General features: G+C 42.8%; 1 protein-coding gene across 10 annotated transcripts in view; it reads left to right on the top strand.

Moving 5' to 3' along the window:
• The first annotated feature begins 2,466 nt into the window (after nucleotides 1-2,466).
• The window catches only part of PREX2 (phosphatidylinositol-3,4,5-trisphosphate dependent Rac exchange factor 2), a 288,229-nt gene continuing 276,856 nt past the window's right edge, over nucleotides 2,467-13,839 (top strand). For 3 of the 10 annotated variants that reach the window (XM_073794482.1, XM_073794479.1, XM_073794480.1), the window contains exon 1: nucleotides 2,474-2,906. In XM_073794482.1, coding sequence (XP_073650583.1) covers nucleotides 2,766-2,906 — 141 coding nt within the window. In that variant the 5' untranslated portion in view covers nucleotides 2,474-2,765. Of the gene's footprint in view, nucleotides 2,907-13,839 lie in introns of all 10 variants that reach the window. The other 7 variants (XM_073794478.1, XM_073794484.1, XR_012327207.1 and 4 more) reach the window with 6 other exon arrangements.

A 13,839-nucleotide genomic window follows, 5' to 3' on the forward strand; every position in this document is an offset into this window, starting at 1 on the left:
AAATATGACCCTCTTCCTGCAAAGAGATGGCCTTAGATTTTCTTTTAGTGCAGGAGTTGTCCTGCTCCTGGGCCTGACCAAAGGAAAGCTACTGTGTACTGTGTTTTGGCTCTTTGAACCGTATGATAATAGATTCTAACCATACCACTGCATGCATATGAAATAAATTTAATGGCAGAGCTAGTTTACTAGTCAGCCTTTTTTCTCTATCTTTTTTTCTGGCATTTCCTTTTTATGGGATGCTTCAACCTCATTAGTATTTCAGGAAAACACTGGACTCTGTCCATCATGTTGGTTGTTGCTTTCCTTTTCCTGGCAGACGGAGCCTAAAGTTTCAATAGAGGAAGCAGGGAGGGATACAACACATTCAGAGTTTATGAAAGATCTTACTTACCATCAAAGTGAAGGTTTCCAGATACTCCCACTCTGTTTTCTTATGATCTTAAGTCTTTGATGAGGAATTAAGGACTGCAGCCAGGGCTACAGAAGACAGGGAGAGGTGCGTGGCAGAAGGCACTACACAGTGTCCTGAAGCTGTTCATTAATTATAAATAATGTTGCGGACTGAGCAGAAGCTATTAATATCTTAATAATTTCTACGTGAGCACTTCTGAGAGAAATCTGAATCTGTACACTTAAATGAATATTTTCCTGCTAGCTTCCATTGCCTTTTTTTTTTTATGAAGCATTCTCTAGTGGGTTGTGTATAGATTTTTTTTTTTGATGGAAGAAAATTGCATAAACAGTTCTTCAACTTGGGACAGTTGGTAAGAGAGAAATATTATTTTATCTAGAAGAACTCCTGATGGAAAACATGATTTATTTACTTAACTTTTTACGTTAGAGAAGGCTGCAGACTAGGGGGGAGGAAATGTATTCATTCCTTGCTGCCTGTAGTACATGGTGAAAAGGTTCAGTCCTGTCTCATTTTCCCCTTCATTACTGGGTGTGTGTTTCCTAAGTCTTCTGTTGGTTTCTTTTGTTTGTTGTTTACTAGGTGCTGTGAGGTCTGCTCTTTAATGTGCCTCGTCCTGTTCTTCTGCCACAGGGTGTGAAGACATTTACTGATTTGTCCTCTGCTCATGCTACCTCTAAACAGCCATGAGCAAAAGAAAGAGGAAAATTGCATCTTGTTCGTCAGCTCCTCACACATCTTTCAAAAACTGTGCCCTTAATATAAGAAAAGTACGGTCCCTCTTTATTTCATTACAGAGAGGTATAGCGATTCATCACAAACCATGCTCAGAAAAGACATCATCTGGAAACCTGATAATTATTTTGACGTGAATAACGGGGAAAGCATCGTAATTTTTTTGTCTTGTTAATGCTTCTAACTGTCGGCACAAATGAACATGCCACTTTCTGCATCATAACCTCACTCTTCCATTTATTTAAATGTCACTAGGGTGAACTTTCCTACTTAAAGTTGTTCTAAGTAGGAAAAAATGACTCTAAAAGATATACATGGTTAATATCAAGACAAAGATATATATGGATTGTTTTGCTTGCTTGTTAAATTAATTGGGAATATTCAGTGCTCATTAGGCCCTGGCTCTGTTTCCAAGTAAGAAAAGGCAATAAACAGAAACATTAAAATCAGGACACGCTCTGTGTTACCATTTTCAAATCCTAAGACTCTACATCTATATCTACATCTATGTATTTGTATCTATATCTGCATCTATATATCTTTTGATGAGCATTCAGTAGCAGCTTTGTCTTTTCAATTAGTGACACTGTCTTAAATCCTAGCAGCTCAGAAACAAAACTGGCGCAAATATTCTTGCCTCTGGTTGAATTTACATTCTATCTTGATGTTGAAAACAAGTTACAGACATGCAAAACCTCTCCCTCCAAAACAGCACTGTGCAAGGATGATGCTTATTGTATCTGGAGTTTATTGTATGGGCCAGGCTGTCTCTTTCCCATAGTGTCTTCATTTATTATGCTAATTGACTTTCCAAGTGCAGGCAGGAGGGTATCCGCCTTGTGAAATATTCTCAGCTGGCGGGGGGGTGGGGTGTGTGTGTGGGGGGGGTTAAAAGCAAACCTGTTTTGTGCCTGAATAAAACCAAAAATCAGTGTGCTTCTTTTCAAAGACGGGAGGGTCAATACCATGGTTGTTTTTGTTCCCATGAGTTATGTAACCGTGGAGATTTGTTTCTTTGCTTTCGGGATTTGTACAGAACACATGAAAGCTAAACAATAGGCGGGAGTCACAGGAGCAACCCTCGAGCTGTGTCTTGGAGTCTGTCCTCCTAGGTTTGGGAATCTCCAATTCCATCTCCAGCGCTGACTGTGCGTGTGCCATGTGTGTGCGTGTGCGTGTGTGTGTTTAGTTAGCTGGCACGCAACACACTTCCCCAGGGTTGTGCTTCCTTTTTCCTGAGATTTGGCGAAGGGTAAAGGGTCGGAGTCACATGGATACAAAGCATTTGATTAACGTCCAAGTCACCGCTGGGGCTGCCGGAGCCGCCTCCCCTCCAGCCCCGGCAGTGCGAGGCCAGAGCCGCGGGGCGCGGTGCGCAGGTCCCGGGCGGGAGCCCCATCCCCCGGGAGGGAGTGGCCTCGGCACAGCCCCCAGTCTCCCGCGCCCGACTCCCGGCGAGCGCCCCCTCCTCCGCCCCTGCCCCGGCCTCTCCACGGCGCGTAAAGTCGCCCGGCCCACCTCAGACCCGGCGGAGGCGGCAACTTTCCCTGCCGGCCGCGCGGGGCCGGGGCAGCGGCGGGCGCGTGGGGCAGCGGCGGGCTGCACGGCGCCCACCATGGGCGACGAGAGCCGCGGGGACGGCCGCGCCGAGAGCGCCCGGGACCTGGAGAAGCAGCTCCGCCTGCGCGTGTGCGTGCTCAGCGAGCTGCAGAAGACCGAGCGCGACTACGTGGGCACGCTGGAGTTCCTGGTGTCGGTGAGGGGCTCTCGGCGACACGGGGCGCGGGCGGCTCGCGCGGCATTGTCTGCGCGGGGACCGGGGACCCGTCCGGGCATCGCGGGCACCCGAATCCGCGCGCCGACGCTGGGTCCCCGGGGGCGGGAGTCATTTTTAATGCCTGGAGACGCGCCGAGTGGCCGGGGCGAAAAGTTAGCTCGCGTGGGAGAAGGCTGTGTCTCAGGGAATCCCTGCTGCCCCGTCTCTCCTCACTCTTCTCTACCCGCCTCCCTGGTCTGCTCGAGTGCGTTGTGTAATTTTTTTATTTTTATTTTTTCCCTTGTCTTCCTTCCCGGGGATTTTGTTTGAAGACTCTGGCAGGGTGGTTAAAAGTCTGTCTGCTACATTCAGGTACCTACAGGTAAAAAAAAAATATCCTGATTCTTCTGGAGCTTGAGTTCATAATTCAGATTACATGGCAGTGAAGTCCCTTTAGTTATAATAATCTTTGGAGCATAGGATTCTGGTGAGGGGTACGGAGGGCAGCGGGGTTATGACGTCCAGCAGCTGTTGGATATGAAAGCCACGTGTAGTGCTCACCGCATCCTCGCCCTACTGTCTGCTCCCCCCACCCCAACCCCGGGGTTTAAATTTGCTGTTTAAATCCCCCGCCCCCGTGGGTTCAGCTCCCGGGTCCCGTGTTCACACTGAGCCCAGGAAAGCAGCAGAATAAAACTCCCATCCAGCAACTTAAAGCTTTCGTAGAACTCGCAGGAACTTTGTTTCAGAGTTTCAGCTTGACTCACTGGAAGTCTGCATTGAAAATATTTCATTCATGTGAGGGCCAGGAGGGGCAAAACTGAGTGAAGGAAACTTCTTAGACGTCACTCAAAAGTTGAATTTTTTCTGTTCGCCGCTGCAAAGACAGAATCTGAGGGTTGGTTCCTCTCTGCCCAGATGCGCGGGAGAGCATCATTCAGAGACTGAGGACCTTTAGCCTTTGCTAAAATCTCCCTCAAATCTTCTAACTTCCTCTTTCCACCACCCTATTCCATACCCCCTTGGTCTGAAGGGGAATGTCTCAAAGGCCAGACTTCCTGCTCAGCTTTGTAAAAGAGGTGAGCTGTCTGCTGAAACTCATGAAATTCCCTCCTTGGCTCAGGCAAGAAGGAAAGAACACTGTCTCGAGGGATGTGAGATGCACAGGTTGGCTTCTGGTTGACATCTCAGATTAAAATCAATATACTTGAGCCCCCAGGGTCCACATTCTTTGGAAAGGTATGGGTGTTTGAGAATATACTGGTAATTGGTGATAAATAGAATTGTTGTACACTTCCATGCAGCAATGTCAAAAAAGCATGTTTTTAAGGAAATGTGACTTTTCATAGCTTCAGATTTGGCTTTCATGAAACTTTGTTGGTGACCAAGTCCTTTGGCTTTTGAAGAATCTGGGTGACTCTTCAAGTTGCATTAGTTACTCCTTTCAGGAGGTGTATGAAAAAATACTGAGCAAAAAAAGTCCTAATTTACAGAAATAGATAGCTAACCTAACCTACCTTAAAAACCAATTTGTTGATCTTTATTTAAAACATCAGTTTTTCCTCTGATCTTAACACCTGATTATTAAAATTGATAATGTAATTCTGTATAGAGTTAAGTCAGAAATTATGGGAGGTATAAAATAAATTGCATTTTACTCTTTACAAGAAGATCATTTTATGATTTCATTCTTATTTCATTCAGAAATTATGGACTCTTCCACTTTTCCTTTTCTTTATTTGCTATTTTTTGTGTACACGTTCACACACACACACAAACACTAATTGGCCTGAAAGTCTTCCGAAACAAGGGTTAACCCTGACTTCCTTTTAGTCTTATAAACGTTCAGAGTCTAAGATCTACTTATAATACATTATTAGATTTTCTTTTTTGGGTATTATTTATAGCAACATTTCATTCTCACTTATTTTATGTGGTTACCTTCAGTGGATAGAGTCAATGTAGTTTTAATTTTATCCTGAACTGATATGCACCAAGAGCTTTAAGAATATTCAAACCCTTTTGTCTGGTAATTCCTTTCCTAGGAATCCATCCTAAGGGAATGGTCAGAAATGCAGACAAACAAAAGAAGTTATTTTTAAAAAAAAATACCTGTAGTATTAAATAAGTGCAGTGGTAAATTTGCTGCAAAAATTGGATAATGAATTCCTAAGTCAAATTTAAATATTTGTTAGATTAGTCATTGTTTTTGATTTCTGCCAGTGCTTCAAGCCATCAGTATGGGTGAAGGTAATTCTTATCTTTATTACAGAGATGAAAAAACATATTTTTGGTTTTACTGAGAACCTATTTTTACTTACAGGCCCATAAAGAAGCAAACAGTTTGTATTATTGCTCTTGATTAAATGATCATGTGGCCTGAGGGGAAAACTTTTTTTTTTAATAAGATGCCTTCTCTTCTCATTTCCAACTTTTGGCCTTTTAAAGAGAGAGCACCTCCCCCCTCATCCCCCGACCCCCAGATAGTCCATGAATGTTGCCTTTTTCCTCCCCCAGATGCATCAATATGTATGATCTATACGCACCTTCTCTCTAGTCACCACCCAGGCACACACTTCTAGATTGAACAAGGCTCTGACCTTGAAGCTGCTGTCATTTAGAGTGGTGCACTCTTCCCACGTGCCAGGCTTTCTCAGGCCTCTTGTGCGGTATGCAGGATCTTAATTCTCCAACCAGGGATCAAATCCGTGTCCCCTGCATTGGAAGCTTGGAGTCTTAACCACTGGACCTCCAGGGAAGTCCCTCAGGCCTCTTCTTCTGCTCCTCTGTAGCGCTTAGCAATCTGCTGGATTCCTACTGGCATTTCAAGGCTCTTCATCTCCTTCAGTCGAACTTTCATGATCCCATCCTCCCTCCTGCCCAGGCTGGAGTGCTCACTGCTCGGTACCCACTCTTCCCTGTAGTCACTGCTTCCATGGCACCAAAGCAGGCGTAGGCAGGATTTGTCTCATTCTTCTAGAATGGAAGCTTCTTGAGGACAGGGCCACATTTTACTCGTCTGTGTTTCCCTGGACTTTTGTGTAGTGCTTGTGACACTGTAAGTACTCAAGAAATGCTTACTGAACGAAGGAATGGAGGAATCAGTGAATTCACCATCTTCTAAACCTCCCACCCATTTTTAAGGACAGTTCCTCAATGATCCATAAATTTCTGATTTTGTTTTTTTTCCATTGGGTCTGTATAGACAGTGGAAGTTACTTAAGTTTCACTCAGGCACATATGTATTATGTAATAAGAAGCTTTAAATTAAGCACGTAGTACCTGCATAGAGCCTGTGCTCCGCAACAAGAGAAGCCACCGCAGTGAGAAGGCCACGCACCACAACGAAGAGTAGCCCCTGCTCACTGCAGCTAGAGAAAAGCCCGCGCGCAGCAGCGAAGACCCAATGCAGCCAAAAATGAATAAATAAAATAAATTTATTAAAAAAAAAGAGAAACATTTAAATCTGGCATCGAGGTATTAAAGACATTGTAACACACTATTATTTCAGTTCATTGTAGTCTAAATTTTCATTTGGGACCATGGACATTATCTGGATTCATTATTTTTAGGTTGTAGATAAAATGGTAGAGAGTGATGGAATTTGTTTGAGTTTATGTTCTTGTTTTGCTTGGGAAATGAAATTCTTCATTAGAGTACTCGAAAACATTTTTTCTCAAAGAAATGATTTTATGGACCTGATTTCCAGTATTTGATGTCCAGAGTCTGGACAGTCGTAGGTGGTAACTGGTTTTCTGGAGAAAAGGCCAACCAGGGCCGATTTCAAGGATGCATCTTACACAGTCGCACAGGGCTACCCACTCTGAAGGACCTCAAGCTTAGTTTGATGCTCTGCCATCACTGTCTTGCAATTCTTGCTAATTTTATCTTTGAACTTGGGCTTGGGCTTTGCAAGTGAAGTCCAGTGGGACAACAGGGTGTGAGCAGAGCAGATACACAAAAGAAAAAAACCCAGCTTTCCGCCTCAGTACCGTTAATAGCACTTTTGGTCTTGCCTTTTGAATAAAAGGTCTCACGTTTGAATTTTGCACCAGGCCTGGAAAATTGTGTAGACACATTTCACTGTGGCAAGTGGCGTTGAGGCAGGGTGATCGTGTAATTTTTATTTAAACTGGGACACTTCTGAGGGTGCAAGGGTGTGCTATTAATAATTACACAGGGAAACAGATGTAAACTGGGCTTGTTCCTGGCAAATCAGAAAGCATGGTTATTCCCTGTTATGGGCACATTAAGACAAAAACTTTGAGCTATGTGTCTTGTAAGCAAAAAATTGAGAAATTTGTTACCTGTCTGAGCTTTGACCTCAGATACCCCAGAATCTTGAGTCCTGTCTCTAATTGCTATACAGAGCCACAGGTGTTGGCCATGCCGAGTGTCTGATTTTTGTCTCTATTATATTCTCCTCTGCCCTTTTTCTGTGTCTCTGAGTCTCTGATTCTTCTCTGTGTGTTTCCGTTTGGTCAGTTTGGCCCTTCCCATGGTAATCTTGGCTTCAAGACAGCGACAGCAGGTTGCATTCTATGTGACGACAGCCAGAGTTAGTACGGTGCTTTACGGTGTATACTGAGCAACTGCATATTTCTTATCTGACTTGGCTTCATGTGTGTGCATCCCTTAGCTCTTTCAGAGGGTACTCCTGAGAGCTTCTGGGTTCTGGGGTTCGGCTTCAGGGGTCCTCACAAAAGGTCGGAGGAGCTGAGCTGTGTGGCTTCAGGCCGTCCACCCTGGCATCTTCCAGCACAGCCCCACCTTCTGATTTGTGTTATTGTTTAAACAGTTAGAAAAACCCCTCCTCTGTATGGTAAACTCTGAGAGAATAGGGATGCATTTACTTCCTCTGAACGCTTTTCTTGGCCTCATCACAGGTGCTTTGTAAATAGCAGGTGCTCAAGAAAACAAAGGGACGAATAAAGCAGGAGCAAACAAAGGGGTTCGAGTGAATCCAAAAACAGCTGCTTTCAGTCATGATCCGACGTTTCTAGGGAAAGATACATAGATTCAACACATTATGCTTAGGCTTACGTTATGGGTTGATCTGTATCCCCCTCAAAGGCATACATTGCAGTGCGAACCTTCAGTCTCCAAATAAGCACAATGCCGTGTGGGAGGTGAAATGATAGAGTAATACGCAAAGTGTCAGGGAGGCATCAAGGGACGCCCTCAGCCTGGGGTCGAGGGAAGTTTGGGGAAGAGGTGATAATAGAGCTGGCTCCTGAGGGACGAGGAGGAATGTGCCGGACTCGGAAGAGAAGGATCCCCCCTGAGAGAGTAACCTCGTTGAGGGTGACCATGGTACAGCAGCCCGGGGGTGCTGGCATGCCCTGACATGCTCCAGATGCTGAAACATTCTTCATTAATGGGGATAAACACTTCTGTATGCTTTTCGGCTCTTGGTAGGAGATAAGGTAAGTTCAGGCCAGTTTGAGAAGAGTTCCATTCTTAAGAATTCTGACTTCAACTAAAGCCAATGGGAAATCAGTTGTGAGGGGACGCTTGCTCTCTTATTAATAATAAACAAGTCTGAGGGCTTCCTTGGTGGCGCAGTGGTTGAGAATCTGCTTGCCGATGCAGGGGACATGGGTTCGAGCCCCGGTCCGGGAAGATCCCACATGCCGCGGAGCAACTAAGCCCGTGCACCACAACTACCGAGCCTGCACTCTAGAGCCATGAGCTGGAACTACTGAGCCCGCAAGCCACAACTCCTGAAGCCCGCGTGCCTAGAGCCCACGCTCGACAAGAGAAGCCACTGCAATGAGAAGCCCGTGCACCGCAATGAAGAGTCACCCCCGCTCGCCGCAACCAGAGAGGAGCCTACGTGCAGCAACAAAGACCCAATGCAGCCAAAAAATAAGTAATAATAATAAACAAGTCTGAGACCTCCAAGGTTGGCACTGGGAAGGGGGTCTCTCACGGGAAGAAGTTGCCAGGCCAAGATTCCCTGAATCTGTGTCTTTGCATTTGGCCTTGGGATTCCTTCTGCTCGTTCTCTATTTCCGCCACCTCCCTGGCCCTCAGCCTACACTGCCTGTTTGGTCATCCACATGCTCATCTTAATCTGGGACAGGTTATAACCTTCAAAAAGTTGTTACTGTTTACTAAAGGGGAGCACAGACCAGTAATCCCGGAAACGACACAAAACACAAACATCGTCTAGTTGTGTAACACAGATTTCTGCTCCTAGCAAAGTGATCTTGCTCTCAGGGTCTGCAGACCCTGCCCTGTTTTTATCCTAAGCCTTAAGACAGCTCCTGTTTGATCCCCCTGACTGGGCACTACTCCTGGGCTGACTTGACAGGGTTCTGTTTTTCTAGTCGTTAGCCTGAGTGTGTATTCATGAGGGTGGTGTCAGGAAGCAGCCCTTAAGATGCCTTGACTCTTGTAGTAAACATACTGTGAATTAAATGGGGCTCTTGGCATAATTCTGATGTTTGGAGTGTTAATCATGTGGCTAGAACTGACTCTCTGTACAGAGGGATGTGTCTTTAGTCTTAAGGTTTCATCTGCATAATTATACTGTGTTATAATTTGATGACATTAAAATGAGTAGTCTTTATTGAGATTAGTTATGTTTCTTGGCAAGAGAATTCTGTCAGCAGGGTTGAGGAGCAAAAGTTGAAGTCTGGTTACCCATTAGGAGTTTCTGCCATTTCACTGGTCCAGGTAAGAACTGTGGAATGTTTGATCTAAGGTAGAAGCGATGATGAAGATAAAGAACTAAACCCAAAGAAAACGCAAACAAAATCAAACCAAACCACAAAACGTCAAACACCCAACAACCACGAGACATTTCTTGGGTAGAACCTTTAGCATTTACGTTCACTCAGAAGTGGAGGTTTAAGTAGAATGGAGAACATTAGGGTGGCCTCTAGTTTGAAGATAGGATGGGGTGTGTCATTAATTCAGAAATGGAATGCAAGGGGCAGAACAGTGTGGAGAGGAGGAGAAGAGTGAATTTGGTTTTCAACTTGCTGAGCTGCAAATTCTGCTGTGATTTTTGAAGATAATAATTTGGAACTTAGGCAAGAATTTAGAGATCTACAAAGTATTGATGACTAATCATATATATTGAAGCCATCAGGTAGATGAGATGGCACAGGGGAGCAATTCAGGGAAGAAAACATGCTAACCAAGAGTAGGATGTAGGGAGCTGATACTTAAAGTTTAGGGGAAGAGGAGAGTGCCCTGGTGACTTGAACTGCGCTGTCAAAGGTTGACGCAAAGAACCAGGAGAGAGTGATCTCCTGAAAGCCAAGGAAGGATCTAGTTGCCAGAGGAAAGGTTTCTTTCAACTCTCAGAGTTTTACAGAAGTAGGTAGTGTGAAGACTGAAGAGGCCACTGGATTTGGCAATTAGAACATCATTAGGGTTTTGGCTTCAGGAGCATGTGTGAGCAGAAGCCTAAGAATGAGCTGGAAGACATGACATGAGTGGAAGCTGAGGAGATGAAGACGAATGGAAAAGCTATTCAAGGAGGTTGGTGATAAATGCAAGGGGAGAAATAGGTTATTAACATAAAGGGATAATTTTTGTCTAGGGATGTTTGAGGGAGATGAGTATAGCCAAGGAGAAGGAGACGATAGATAAATACAGGGAACTAAAGCAGCTGTAGCAGAGCATTGTGGAAGTCAGATGAATCTTCTGGTAAATCAAGAGTCCCCGTGGCACTGGGAGGTAAGGAAGGCACTTGGTATGTCCCGTGGTATGCCATGGAACATACCCACGGAAAAATGTCATGACAGAGCCTAAGAGCAAGCAAGCTGTCTCTCGTATATTTTTAAAATTCCGCTTCTCCTTTAGTCTAGCGCTTTCGGAGACTACTGGGGTGGCCTTTGCATCCCCCTGTGACAGCTCACCAGCGGTTCTCTCTCCTGCCTTGGGACAGTGGGGTGAAGAGCACGGTATAGAGCATGGGTTTAGGTTAGGGGGCCTGATGACCCAGAGTTGAAGTCTTGGCTCTGAAATTTACGAACAGTGTAGCTTTGGGCACCTCACTTAGCCTCTTTGTGCCTCCTTGCATATTTGGAAAACACATTCGATACTATCTCACAGGGCTGGCCTAAAATTAAATCAGCTTCTGTAGGTGAACTGTGAAGTGTGAAATGTGACTTTTTAAAATGCAACATATAAATTTAGAAGTCAGAAGAGGGAAGTAAGTTCCCCTGATTTATTATTACCTCTGTTATGACTAGGTTCAAATCTTGGAAATAATGACATAATCATTTTTTAAAATCATGACACACATTGTATAAAATTTATGCATTACATTTAATGCAAATAGCAATCATTGTGCACACTTTTAAACAAGAAACACTGGTTTATCTGACAACATTTTAGTCTGATTACATTTTTTCTTAGTACTTGTCTTTTGCGTGTTCTTTTACTCCATACCTGGCATTATATTTTAATACCAAATAAGATTGTTATGCTTGAGTTTGGGGTATAACCTATTTGACCTAAAAATTGTTGTTCTTGTTTTTATTAATTCTTTAAAAATCTTATTTATAATATTTACTTTTCATAACAGATGCATTTTTATTATTCTCAACTTAGTAAATGTTTCTTTGCTTGAAAGTGTGGTTGGGTCACTTTTCTTATGGTTTTGAGTGAAATCATTCAAATCCTGACACATCTAATAAAGACATTTTTTCCCTAATTTTTTCCCCATTCTCATGAACTATTGCATTTGATCCATGAGTTCAGTGATTGTGATTTTAAGAAAATTGATACGTTGAGGTTCTGATATTTAAACACTTCTGATTAGTATAGATGATTTCAGACTTTGAATCTGTGAATAATTAGTTTTTTAATTCTAGCCTTGCCGTATAGCTAAGTATAGTGTACAAAAAAGGACCTATCTCATTGGAGAATATCTAAGCCCAAGGACATTATGTTCTGTCGTTAATGCTAAATGCATATTTTCCATGAAAAGGTAAGCCCTTCATTTGAAAAGGTTAAATGGTATAATACTTAAGAAATGACTCCAGCTGGTTAAATTTAGAATACTGGTATGAAACTATTTTCTGAGTTTATAGCAAAAATCTAGCAATATAGAATATGAATGGGTAAGCATTTTTATTCAGTTTAAAGCTTCATTTCTCTGAGAAGTTCAGATGAGGGTTGATATCTATGTTTGACTTTGCTTTGCCACTTTTGTGAGTTTAATTATCTATTTAACTTGTCTTCTTGCCAGGAGGAGAGGCTTTATAGATGGTGACACATTTTCAGTGGTTATGCAAGAAACATTGATGTTTTCCTTCAGTGCCTTGTAATGCCTCCACTTGGCCTTAGTTTCTTGCTCCTTTGGTTTCTCGTTTTTTTCTTATTTGAGACTATTGCCCCAAAGAAAGAAATCTTAGGATTCCAAAAATGACATCTCACATTCCAAAGTTTTATTTCTGTCAGTAACACTAGGGGAAGAGCTATGGAAAGACATTATTTTCACCTAAACGTTAGTCCCACACCCACACATTCCAAGATTGTTTTAATAACTCATTATTTTCCCAGAGGTGAAATTATGAGTAAAGGGGACTTCCATTTTATATACTGTATATCTATGTCATGTTTGACTACTTTGTATAACTTTAATATATATAGAAATATTTTTTATTTATATATTTTACATTTCACACATTTTCTGGAATATTCTAGATACACCTTTATCTCAATTTTTCTTGTGCCTCTTAATAATGAGATCTCTGTCAGAGACTTCTAATTATCTCCAATATCCGTTATTTTTTTCTTCTGTAGTAATAAAAGTTTTAGCATGATTGTCCATCTTAAGGCTACATTTCCCAGCCTCCCTTGCAGTTAAGTGTGGGCATGTGTCCTGGTTCTGGTTCTGGACAGCGGATTGTGAGCAGAAGCAGCATGGGTAACTTCTAAGGTATTCTTTTATAACAAAAGACTATGCACTCTCCCCCTTCTCCCTGGCTGGTATGAGGTGTTGATGGTAGGGATGGGGCAGCCATTTTGGACCATGAAATAGAAGTCACATGTTGAGGGTGACAGAGGAACAAAAATGGAGTCGTTTCTTTATTAAAGAAATCTAACTTGTAGCGTATCAAAAATAGGCCCATAAGATAAATCAGTATTTATTGTATCTAACTCTGTCCTAGTCATTTTTTTGAAACTTCACATTTTGCTTCCAAATTCTTATTGATTTATGCAAATTTAACAAATTGGCAAACTTTAATATATTTTTTTGCCTTTGTCTTGTCAAACAGAGTAATCTTAATATTTAAAATTTATTTGTAGTTTTTCTTTAATGAATCTTCTCTAGCTCAGCAATGATTTCCCAGGATTATGCTAAAACTCTGCTCTCTTCGTTTCTACTGGTATATTTTCGTTTTTTTCTTTAGAAAAAGAACAGTTTTTTTTTTAAGCCTGTACTTATAATTCTTTTTCCGGAAGGCCAGAATTTTTGTGTTTATTATATATATTTATAAGGATGTTTGTTCAGCTGCTTTCTCTGAGGCCAAACAACAGTAGTTTAAACAACACAGAAGGATGATGTGTGAATATGGAAGTGGTATGTAATCAACATGCCTCTCTTGCATCCTCTCTTGGCGCTCTGGTTATTTAATTTTTCAATACTGTTGCCCAACAGTGTCCAGGGGAGGGAGCAGCTCAGCTCCATCAAGTCATTCAGAGACCTCTCTGGTCCTTCTATCTTATTGCTCCACCGTCCCCTAGGACCGACTAAATCAGAGTTTGTAGGACAGAGAGCCAGTATCCATATGGTTGAAGTTGGCTTGCCAGAACCACTTTCATGTTCCAGCCCCAGAGGGACTGATGGTGGGAGACACATTCCACACATCACTTGCACTGTCATCCCCTTGGCCAGAACATGACACGGCTGAATCAGCTGCAAGGGAGGCCGGGAAATGTAGTGTCTAGTTGGGCAGCCATGTGT

This window comes from Tursiops truncatus, chromosome 17, assembly GCF_011762595.2.
Source record: "Tursiops truncatus isolate mTurTru1 chromosome 17, mTurTru1.mat.Y, whole genome shotgun sequence".
Classification (NCBI taxonomy): domain Eukaryota; kingdom Metazoa; phylum Chordata; class Mammalia; order Artiodactyla; family Delphinidae; genus Tursiops; species Tursiops truncatus.